The following is an 11,094-nucleotide window of genomic DNA, read 5'->3' on the forward strand; positions in this document are numbered from 1 at the left end:
CAGCCAGATTGAGGTGGCAACACAATTAAGTGAGAATCTCTGCTTTGAGCGGGAACACACACACACTAGTGTTCAAAAGAAACCAAAATCTTCTCATCTCAATCACATGTCGTCTGCCCGAGTTAACCAAGAAGCTATCGAGGCCCTTCCCCCCCCTCCACTCCGTCTTATCTAAGCGGCTGGAGAATTGATTCCAGTGTATGAGTATGAGCAACTGTTACTGAGCGAACAGCTGGACGTATGCCCAGCTGGGATGTCAAGAATGTGGCCTGCAGTGCAGTTGACAACACATGGTCAGTGAGTTTCTGACTGTGCATTTGTTCAGTTTTGGGAGCCTTTTCCGTTAATCAGCCTTTTGTTCAGGAGTGTGCCAGCTGCCTGGTCAGAGGACTTCTGCTCTCGGGGGTTCACGCAATCTCATTTCCAAACTGAATGGGTCAGGAGAGCGCCACTCTCAGGAACAGATAAGAACTGCTATGTATTCACTGCACGTATTGCAACAATGGTCTGAAATGATAAATGGCATTGCAAGGCAGAGCAAATTCATCAGAGACTGCCTTCTTTTTTTTGTGGTGAACTAGCAATGTGCAGAAGCAGATCATTTTTGCCATTCCTTTATATGCACTGTGAAAACTCATTAAGCTTAGCCGGTCTGAGGGTAGAGCATTTCAACGTCTGCACCAGAGCATCTAACCAACATTAGGACATTTGCCTCAAGTCTAGCAGTTTGTCCAACTTTCCAACCCGGCTGTTTTTCTGCGCCGTGCTTTCTGTGTGAGCTAAACCCACACACACTGTTCGCCCGGTCGCCTTTGAGCTACTTTCGTACACTTTGTCTTTGTGGTTGTTCACTGTTGTCTGCAAGCTGCATGCCCTCTAAAGCAGCATCGGTGCTATAGCTGCTTAGCATTCAGTACACTTCAAAGCTCCTCGTGTGACAGCACAGCCCAGGGCTCACTCTCTCCTAATTGGAGGTTCATTAAGGGACATGGTGTGCCTCAGGGGAGCCCTGCTCTCTGCCAGAGGAGAGCAGTCTTTATTCGGATGTTGGGATGTTTACTTGCTGCGGCTGATTTAGGAAGTCATGGAGAAATATGAAAATGGGGTTTTAATTGAGATTAGGGCTGATCTGGCATGTGTGTGTTCCCTTGGTGTCATTGTCAGAGGGTATTAGCGCACCCTGGGGGGAGAGCTTTAGAGTGGCATACAGTAGATGAAAAACACACACCTGCTCCCACTGCACCAGGGCGCCAGAGGACGAAATGTGCCTCCCCCAGGGTTCAACTAGGTGATAATTTAGAGGGTCAACGGCATTTAAAAGGGTCAAGCTCCAACCCTTACACTCTCAACAGGGCCTTAATATTAATGGTTACTTTTTATGCAGGCTCACGCTCAAGATGAAGTGAACTGGCTGGTTGGTGGGGGGTTGGATGGTGGCGACAGTTTGGCGAGGAGCAGACGCAGTGTCCTTGTCGTGCTGATGCATTTGTCCGGGGCGGTGGCCGGTGAAGCAGGGGAATATGGACTCACTTCATTAATCGTGTCAACTTCAAAAGAGAACAACCCAAGGGTGTCCTATTTATATAAGGAGTGCTCTTAATGTAGTCCTATGTCTTTCTTATCTCTTAACCACAGTGAGCTAACAGGACCATCAGGGATGATAGTGGAGACGCCGGTGAAACATACCTCTGGAGTTTAGCACAAAAACAAGCCTGTATAAATGTGTCATAATTCCTCATATTCATACTGAGAAGAATGTAGGTCAGACGGGGTTGCCCTCATTACAGAGCTCTGGCTTCTGTCGGTACTGTGAGGATAATTTAGGATCACTTCTCATTAATCTACTATCAAACTCAACCATGCCTGGCTCCACGGCCCAAGCAGGCTGTGGGTTGATGTCTGCCAAGAGTAAACAAAGGGATCTTAGAGCCGTGTGGCCTTTCATGATGTCAGTAACAAGAGAGGCTGCAGACGTAGATGGAGTTGGCATTTACTGGATACCTCAGGGCAAAGACTGCCTCTTAGATTGTCAGATTGAGGACATCCATACAATTTCCCAGCTAATAAACACATTGTCTGCAAATATAGCAGTGCTGTCTCCTTCACTGCTTTATTTGTTTTTAATAGTTGTTTTTTTGCTAGTCAATACAAACACAATGCCACACGACTCCTTATCTTGACACATTGCTGGCTAAGCAGAGCAGCACACCTGAGGAAGATCTGCCTATAATCTATAGTGGTAATTTGTCGATGTTGTTGTAAGACACGCAGCTCCTGGGGTGTGAACCGCGTGTCCCTTGTCTACATAATGCACTCTGCAGAATATTCAGAGAGACTTAGCGGTCTGATCACTACAGCTGGCCTTTGATCGATGAGGACCAGCGATCCCATGGGACTCATAGGGAAAGACCAGTTTGTTTACTCTGCACTTTCTCCAGGGTCTCTGTGGCAGTTTGATTTATACTTTGCTGGTTTGCACCATAGGCTTGTTATTTGGAGCCGGGAAAGGCCTGTATAGTGCACTTCAATCTTAAGCATCCAATGCATTTTAATGTAGAAGAGAAAATTGGCTCCACATCTGACAGTTCGGTTGACCCTGTGATGGGAGCGAAGAGCTAAAGGGTGAAGCTGGAAGAGAAATCAGACATTTTGTTTGGAGAATGAGATCTGAGCTGAGCCCTGAGAGTTTTTCCATCCAACTCTTTCCTCCCCTTCCTCCCCCTCCTTATTCCGCCTCTTCATCCCCTGCTCCAATAAATACAGTCAAACTCTTCAGAGGGGCCCAGGACTAACCGTGCAGAGCAGGAGGGCTGAGAAAGGGTCTTTTTTGATGCTTTTCCCTGTGAATATAATGTATGCAAATCTCAATTAAGACCCCCTGTGCCCTCATTAGGCGTTTCAGTGGGGCTTAGGAAGGGGGGGTTAATTAAAACCCATCCCGGGCTACGAGGCTGCTGGTTGCTCTCAGAGTACCACAGGGAGGGTGATCAATACCTAAGCATATCATTATGATTTAGAGGAGGTGTTAAACCATAGCTTTAAATCAATTTCCTTGGGTCTGGGGAGGAAAGGAGGAGAGGAAAAAATAATAAGCCCTCAGGCTGGTGAGGGAGGGAAATGTTCTCATTCTACGTTAGCTCGCTCCCACAGCAGACAAAGACCGCCTTCTTCAGTATTGTTTAATTTTATTGTCACGGCAACTTACACAAGCCTACAATAAGACAAAAAACCTGTTGGCTCATATCACATTGAAATTAGATTCAGGAGGAAAAACAAACCGGTGCAAGCACACCATAATAAAAGAAAAACAGACCAGGAAAAGATATGGGTCACGACTTTCTTATTCCCACAATTGCCATGCCTCTGTGAAATTTGCAGCACGCAATGGAGCAGTTCATCTTAAATACAGTGAGAGGTATTTCAGCTAATAATGTGAATTTCCGAGATGGTCAAGGCTGAATTACATTTGAGTGACAGTAGGGGTCCTTCAAAGACGGACAGGAATCAAAGTTTGCGTCGATCATAACCACAGCTACAGCGGTGCCTCCGAGAAGCAAACAGAGCACCCAGAGGACTGACAGCACCTCACACATCGGAGAGACTGCCTGAAGATTATGAGATTACATCTGACGGACGTGCAGCAAAGCACAGACAAAAGAAGTGGACAAAAATGCATTTCGACTTTTTTGTTTTCAATTTGAGATGACAGTGTCTGGCTGCCTGGTTCCGTAAACCTATTTACAATTCCTCAGAGAAGTCGCCTTTTAATCCGCTTGTTACGCAGCCTCAATCTTGGCTATCACTATGGGAGAGCTAATTAATAATCACAACTACAAAGCAGAGAGTGTCGATTCGTTTCTGCCAAATAATTAATTTTCTTCTATCACTGAGACTGCAATTATATCCTCCCAATGGATTTTTTTTATTCTTCAGTTTTGCATATTATGTAGAGATGATTCCTTAGACAATTCCCATCCTCCCTGAGGCAAAAATCTTGTTCATTTCAAGCTTTGTAAGTTAAACAAATGCTTCAGTGAAGGCTTTGTGGTGCATCAATGATATGTAGGTATAAAGGGTCAGGGATGCTGAGGCCCCCATGTTGTCTCCTAATGCTGGAGAGGCGTTATTCATTAGGCAGGAGTGCCTCCAGGACGGGCCCTCATCAGGGAAAGTGTGTTTATGTCAGATAGAGGCTGGCTGATGGGAGCGCAGGGCTCCTACCTCTCATTACATTAAGTAGAAGAAGCTCCATGGTAAAGGCCATATGTTGACCGTTAATGCACATTGAGCCCCAGTCAGGACTCATATCCTTAAAACGCTCTGAGATAGACAGCCCCTCGAGTCATTCTGAACCCGAGGACCCCATCTGTCCAAAGATAGGAAGTGCTGATAGGGGAAAGCACGTTTTAAAATTACATAAGTTGTCACGGTGTGTGGTGAGATGAGTTGTGTCAGGTTGGGTTGACATTGTGTCGCCCAAACTTGTAGTTACTTAGGGATTGCTGCTGAGAGACTATAGCTGATACCGTGCGCCTGAGGGGATAGAACAAGGATTTTCAGCTGAAATTGGACCAAATGAACGTGTGTGTGTGTGTGTGTGTGTGTGGTGTGTGTGTGTGTGTGTGTGTGTGTGTGTGTGTGTGTGTGTGTGTGTGTGTGTGTGTGTGTGTGTGTGTGTGTGTGTGTGTGTGTGTGTGTGTGTGTGTGTGTGTGTGTGTGTGTGTGTGTGTGTGTGTGTGTGTGTGTGTGTGTGTGTGTGTGTGTGTGTGTGTGTGTGTGTGTGTGTGTGTGTGTGTGTGTGTGTGTGTGTGTGTGTGTGTGTGTGTGTGTGTGTGTGTGTGTGTGTGTGTGTGTGTGTGTGTGTGTGTGTGTGTGTGTGTGTGTGTGTGTGTGTGGTGTGTGTGTGTGTGTGTGTGTGTGTGTGTGTGTGTGTGTGTGTGTGTGTGTGTGTGTGTGTGTGTGTGTGTGTGTGTGTGTGTGTGTGTGTGTGTGTGTGTGTGTGTGTGTGTGTGTGTGTGTGTTTGAGTGGCAGAACTCATTAAACATGTGAGCAGGTTTTTGCAGAGTATTCTTTTCTTGGCAGGTTCATGAATGCCTATCCAGAACGCAGCAGAATGGGAATACTGTGAGCATTTGCCAAGATTCATTAAGTGGCCTGTTTAATGTTTATGTTGTTTTCTTTCAGGGGCAGGGAGAGGCTTCAGCGCGGGGGACAACCATGGAGGGGGACTGTCTGAGCTGCATCAAGTACCTCATGTTTGTCTTCAATTTCCTCATCTTTGTAAGTATTTTTCATCTCTTTCTCTGTGACTCTTAATCTGGCAATCTCTGAAGTTAGTGTCAATCTAATGATTTGAAATGGGGTTTTGGCTGCCCCCTTACTGACTGACTAATGGAGCCACATTTGCATTTCATTAAAGGGAGGCAATCTTGATTCTATCAAATTCTCTTTTGATTAGATTTTAGTGTGCTGACACACATCTGAGGCGCACCGTGCCATGAAGAGTTTGTGAGTGGCACCTGAGTTTATCAGTCCTGATCAGACAATCAAGGGTAATCCTGTTAGTCTGAGCCTGTAAAGGGGGGGAGGGTCTAAGTAAGAAGGTTTGTCTCTTTTCCTGCTTTATTAAGCGCAACCAAACCGTTTAGAGACTCTACTCAGACGCAGTTGTTCAAGGCCGGGGTAATAATGCAACCAGCAGAGCAAAGAATGAACTTGACTGTTAGAATCACTCAATAACAACCACTGTTTTGCACTGACATCCGATTGTTTCTCTCTACCGACACACAACAGCATTTTATCAAAACCCAATGAGCTTTCAAAATGGCTTCCTCCTCTCCTCACGCCATCACCTCTTCCTCTAATAGAAGTGGTGTTCATTTGTTGAAACCCAGGTCCCTCCCTGTGACAGGAAGGAGGGGATTGTAGTGGAAGTGTGTCAAGCTCAGATCTCTTCAACCCCCTACCTCAATACCTTCTTTCCTTAATCACATGAGTCACACCACAGTGGCTGCAGATAGGGTTTTAGTGAAAGGGAGGATGGAGAGAATGGAGGCTGCAGTGATGTGCATTTCTTTAGCAGGTTGGGGGGTTAGTTAAAGTAGGATAGATATCTTCACCAACCCCCCACTGAGGCATTATGGCTCTGTAGATGTCTAGCCTTTTATCTGCCGTCAGCTCTCGCCCAACCTTTTAGAGATTTGCATTACTGGTATTTTTTTTCCAGCAAAAAGCACACATTTATTTTCCATTATATGACATCTTGTTGAATGTTTTGTGTGCCACCGGGGATACCGACTGAATTCCCATCAATTTTTAAAATGCAGTCAGTTCCTGTTTTGTCTAACTCTTGTCTTCTTTCCCTTTTCTCCATTAGCTGGGGGGCTCTTTCCTCCTGGGAGTGGGAGTGTGGGTACTGGTGGACCCCACAGGGTTCAGAGAAATTGTCGCAGCGAACCCCCTGTTATTCACTGGTGTCTACATCATCCTGGGCATGGGAGGCATGCTCTTCCTCCTGGGCTTCCTCGGCTGCTGTGGAGCCATCCGCGAAAACAAGTGTCTGCTCCTCTTTGTGAGTTAGCCGACAAAATCAAAACGTAGTTCTGTAACTGATCCTGTTTGTGTGCATATGTGTTGATTATTCTGTCTGTCAGTTTTGGGACTGTCAAGCCAAAAGAGCAAAAATGCTTTTCTATTTGTCTGTGTGCCACAGGCCTCATGCATAGTTAATGCTAAGTGAAGCGGGCACAGCCAGAATGTGATTTTTACTGACTGAATATTTCTGCCACTCATCCACCATGTCCAACTCTCTCTTTTTTGGTTTGTCTTTTTGCAGTTCTTCATGCTCATCCTCCTCATCTTCCTAGCAGAGCTGGCTGCTGCCATCCTGGCCTTCATTTTCCGGGAGCATGTAAGTCTCCTCAGCACTCACCTCAACTTCTCTGATGTGAAAGAAACAGATATCCTCCCTGTGGTGACACTAACCTGTGCTCTCGCTGGCTATTTCCTTTAGCTGACCAGAGAGTACTTCACCAAGGAGCTGAAGAGACACTACCAGGGCTACAACAACACTGATGTCTTCACCTCAACATGGAACGCCGTCATGAATACAGTAAGGCCTCAGCACACATGGCAAACAGCTTTGTAGCTTTTACCAACTCATTGCTTTCTCCAACAGTATGTGGAAACAGGAACGTTTCAGCTTGGCCTCAAGAGGCTATATTTTATACATAAAACCCCTAGACATTTAGGTCAATATTCATGCTAGGTTGTTGCACGCATACAGTGGACCACAGGCCAGTGCACAAACAGGCACTCAGAAATAAGGGTTTCTTCTCCTATTCTCTCCTCTCCTCCCATTAGTTTGACTGCTGTGGGGTGAACAGCCCAGAGGATTTTAAGGACAGTCTGTTCAGGATGATCAACCAAAATCATATGGTGCCAGAAGCCTGCTGCCAGCGTGCCAGTCAGACCGGGGAGTTGGCCTATATCAGCAAGGAGCAGTGCCTATTGGGCAATATGATGTTCCGCAATAACAAGGTAAGTTCTGACATCTACCACGGCACCTTCTCTCTCGCATGTCCTCTCTCTTTCTCCCTCCTTCCAAACCACCTCCAGCCTTAATTAGAGCGGGAGACAGTTGAGGGGTGACATCCAGGGACTTTCAGACTCCTCCATTGCTGATTAGTGCTCTTGGGTGTCATGGGAGACCATCTTACTATGTGTTATAGTGTGGAGACACCAGTGTATGTATGCATCTTAGCGTGTGTGTGTATGTGTTTGTGTACGTGTGCATATATTGGAACATTTGAATTTTCAAGAAGCGTATATGTGTGTGCAAGGATAGAGGATAATGAGTGTATGAATATGTGAAAATTAGCTGTGCTTCACAGTTGCACACATGCACACCCATATCCCAGCTTCCACCTGTGTAAAGAAAGCCTTAGAGTGAAATGTAATTACAGTGGAAGCTGATAGGAAGAGGTTTTTACCACACTCTCCACCTGTTGTCTCTTTAAACCACAAGAACAATGAGAGATGTCCCACAATGTGTGTCTCTCTCTGTTCACTCACACAAAGAGCCCTCATTAACAGGCATTGAGGCTTTGGAGCCCTGTTTCCCTCTCATTCAAACAGGCCTTTGTTCAGAGTCTCCCTCAATTAAAGCTGTGATGTTACTTTAATTGTCGCTGTAATTCTGAAAGTTTATAGCCGATTGATTTCCCTGCTGATCGTCACTTCTTTGTGTGTCCTCAGGGCTGTTACTCTGCAGTTGTTGACTACTTCGAACTGTACATCTATGTGGCAGGAGCGCTTGCCATTGTGGTGCTGACCATTGAGGTATGAAGGTTTTTCATTTTAGTAGATTTATCACATATGCAGCCTTTTCTTTGTCTCTCCAGTGATGTGAATATTCATTTTAGAAATGAGGAATTCTGCATTAGGCTGAGGATATTTTCCTGAATATGTCTAGTGTTCTTCAAAAGCTCTTTGTATGGGAACATCTCCATCTAGTGGTCAGACTTGGTGCTACAGGAACATAGATAATATTTCACAATTGGTTGTGCATGTCTCAGTCTATAACAAGATCACGTTTTATTCACATTTTTCTGAGGTGCCATTCATTTTAAGATAATAATGAAATTAGAAAAAATTATATTTACCGTTTTGTGTTTCCTAGTAAATACAAACTTGAGTCCATTTATTGCTGTTAAAACAAGGGAAATAGTAATCCAGAGTGTGAGAACTATACTGCTGCTGGTTTAACATGCATGTCACAATTTTGAAAGACAACCTTATGTCTCTTTTCCTTGTTAATAATAATATTTTTTTTCCTTCCTCAGCTCTTTGCCATGGTGTTTGCGATGTGTCTCTTCAGGGGAATCCAATAGAGCTGCTCCACCTGTGAACTTCTTTTTCTAAAAAGGGAATTCAGGAGAAAAGAACAAAATGGACATTTGTAAATTTGTTGATCTCCTTTTCTATTGGCTAATTGTTAGAAAAACAAACTCTCAAACTCTTGTACTTCACAGCTGGACTTTTGAGGTACTGGGTGCCAAAACAACACGTATACACACACACATAAATCATAGAGAAAGTGGGAGACAAAACTGATGTAAAAAGATTTGTGTGTAAAGTGGAAACAGTAATTCTTTTGGACCAGGTCTAGCACAGACTGGGTGTAAAGTGGACACGGCATGAGGACCAGGTGAAGCCTGAGCAGAAGGCACTGCACTGACTTTTGGATGAAGAATATTTATATTAAGTAAAGTTGGCTTAACTGTAAAAAAAAATGTGTGTTATGTACACTTTGGCTGTTTCCCTTTTCCTGCTCATACTGTATACTGTAACACTCCCTCCCTTCATATGCCTTTTATACAGCCACGCTTCTTTAATGCTGTGTTACATAAGCCCTGTGTGTGAGTGAGTGTGTGGGTGTGTGTGTGTTTGTGTACATACTGGATGCTCTTTTTGAATGTGTATGAAATAGTTTGTGAGCATGTGAGCTCGAGGCTCTTCATGACCCCTCCTAAGCTTTGAAAGCCAACCTCTGATTCTTTTTCTATCTGTATGGTGCTGTTTACTGCAGTAGTGGTTATAATGTGGTTTTAGGTGGTGAAATGTATGTGTATGCATTTGTATTAGATTCTTGAAAAGTCAATGACATAAATGGCATTCTAAATGACTGTCCTTGTGTTTTTGTTTTATTTACTTCTCACACTGCCAACACAATTTCAGATCATGTTCATAAATACAATTATCCTTATGTGTAGTGTTGTCGACATGGTAATCAATATGCATCACATTCATGTTGGACCACATTGTGTGAGAATAAAAAAATGTCCAGCAGTTTTATTCATTATTAACAGATTTAATTGCTTCAATTTTTTTCAGAGGGAGAACAAAAACGTTGTGATTTTAGGAGAAAAACAAAGCTTAAACACTTTTTTTAAGCCCCATCAAAATAATCTATTGCTATTTGTTGCAGCCTTGTGGCCTTAGTGTTTGATCTATCTTAAAGCAAATTATTCATCTCTGCTGCACTTTTTGACATTTGAAGTATTGAAACACAAAAGCTGACTTAATATATTGATGAGCCAAAGCATTATAAAATGTGATTATAGTCCACGTATGGCTCTTGGTGTTATTGTGATAATGGACTCAATTTCCCATTGAATGTATTAGCGTATTGATTCTTTTCCTGCAAGAAAAATCCATGATAATTGAAGACAAAATAAAGAAAGAATTAATAAGCTATGGTTCCGAGTGTGGAGATGCCAAACCATCATATGGCGAAGTAACAGATTTTTCAAAGTAGAAAATGTGCCCCTGATTTTCAAGAAGTGGTTTCACAGAATACACTTTCACTAGATTAAACAAAGAAAAACATGTCTAAACATTTCAGATGTTGGTTGTATAAACCTGTCAAGATTGTGGCACGTATGGTGTAAAGTAAGACACTAAACTAAAAACTAAATAATCTGACAGAGCTCAAGCTCCCACTTTGTTCACAGCAGCAACATGTATGCCTTCTGAACAATTTAACAATCAAACGTTCTTTTGACATGTGAGGAAAAACACTAGGGAGGAAAATTAAATATAGGTCTATGTGGTCTGTAATGCTTTCTCTCTTCGGTAATTGTTTTTCTTAATTTGTCGGCTGTTTACTCTGATAGCTGCCATGCTCACTGCTCAGAATTAGCCTGGGGACAAATGGCAAATGTGCTTTAAATTAACTATGTTATGTTTTCATGTGAATATGCAAACCTAATGCTGACTTAACTACACAGACCAGTTTCAATAGATGTTGGCTGAATTAATCGTTTTATTAAATGTAGTGCTGTTGGAGCTGTTGGCCACTAGGAGGCAGGAAAACATCAAACAAGATGGATGCTGTTGTCCAATTCATCTGGGCCAGTCGACCTGTCCACCTGTAAAGAACTTAAATCTGACGTTTTACAAACAAATGTTTCACGTTCATTGGAAAACATTGATTTGGAGTCGTGTCTCTGCCCACCTGATGAATGTAAGTACGATGTTCACTATGCATTTCTGTTTCTGTTGAGCTTTGTTTGCTTGCACAGCCCCGTGTG

The 11,094-nt window shown here is 43.5% G+C and overlaps 1 protein-coding gene across 1 annotated transcript in view; it reads left to right on the plus strand.

Annotated features, from left to right (window-relative positions):
- Positions 1 to 9,687, plus strand: part of LOC117491971 (tetraspanin-18-like) — a 29,674-nt gene extending 19,987 nt beyond the window's left edge. The window contains exons 3-9 of the mRNA XM_034142129.1: positions 5,186 to 5,281; positions 6,378 to 6,572; positions 6,837 to 6,911; positions 7,014 to 7,112; positions 7,364 to 7,540; positions 8,258 to 8,341; positions 8,845 to 9,687. Coding sequence (XP_033998020.1) covers positions 5,186 to 5,281; positions 6,378 to 6,572; positions 6,837 to 6,911; positions 7,014 to 7,112; positions 7,364 to 7,540; positions 8,258 to 8,341; positions 8,845 to 8,892 — 774 coding nt within the window. The 3' untranslated portion in view covers positions 8,893 to 9,687. The remainder of the gene's footprint in view (positions 1 to 5,185; positions 5,282 to 6,377; positions 6,573 to 6,836; positions 6,912 to 7,013; positions 7,113 to 7,363; positions 7,541 to 8,257; positions 8,342 to 8,844) is intronic.
- Positions 9,688 to 11,094: the final 1,407 nt, after the last annotated feature.

This window comes from Trematomus bernacchii, unplaced genomic scaffold (assembly GCF_902827165.1).
Source record: "Trematomus bernacchii unplaced genomic scaffold, fTreBer1.1, whole genome shotgun sequence".
Lineage (NCBI taxonomy): Eukaryota > Metazoa > Chordata > Actinopteri > Perciformes > Nototheniidae > Trematomus > Trematomus bernacchii.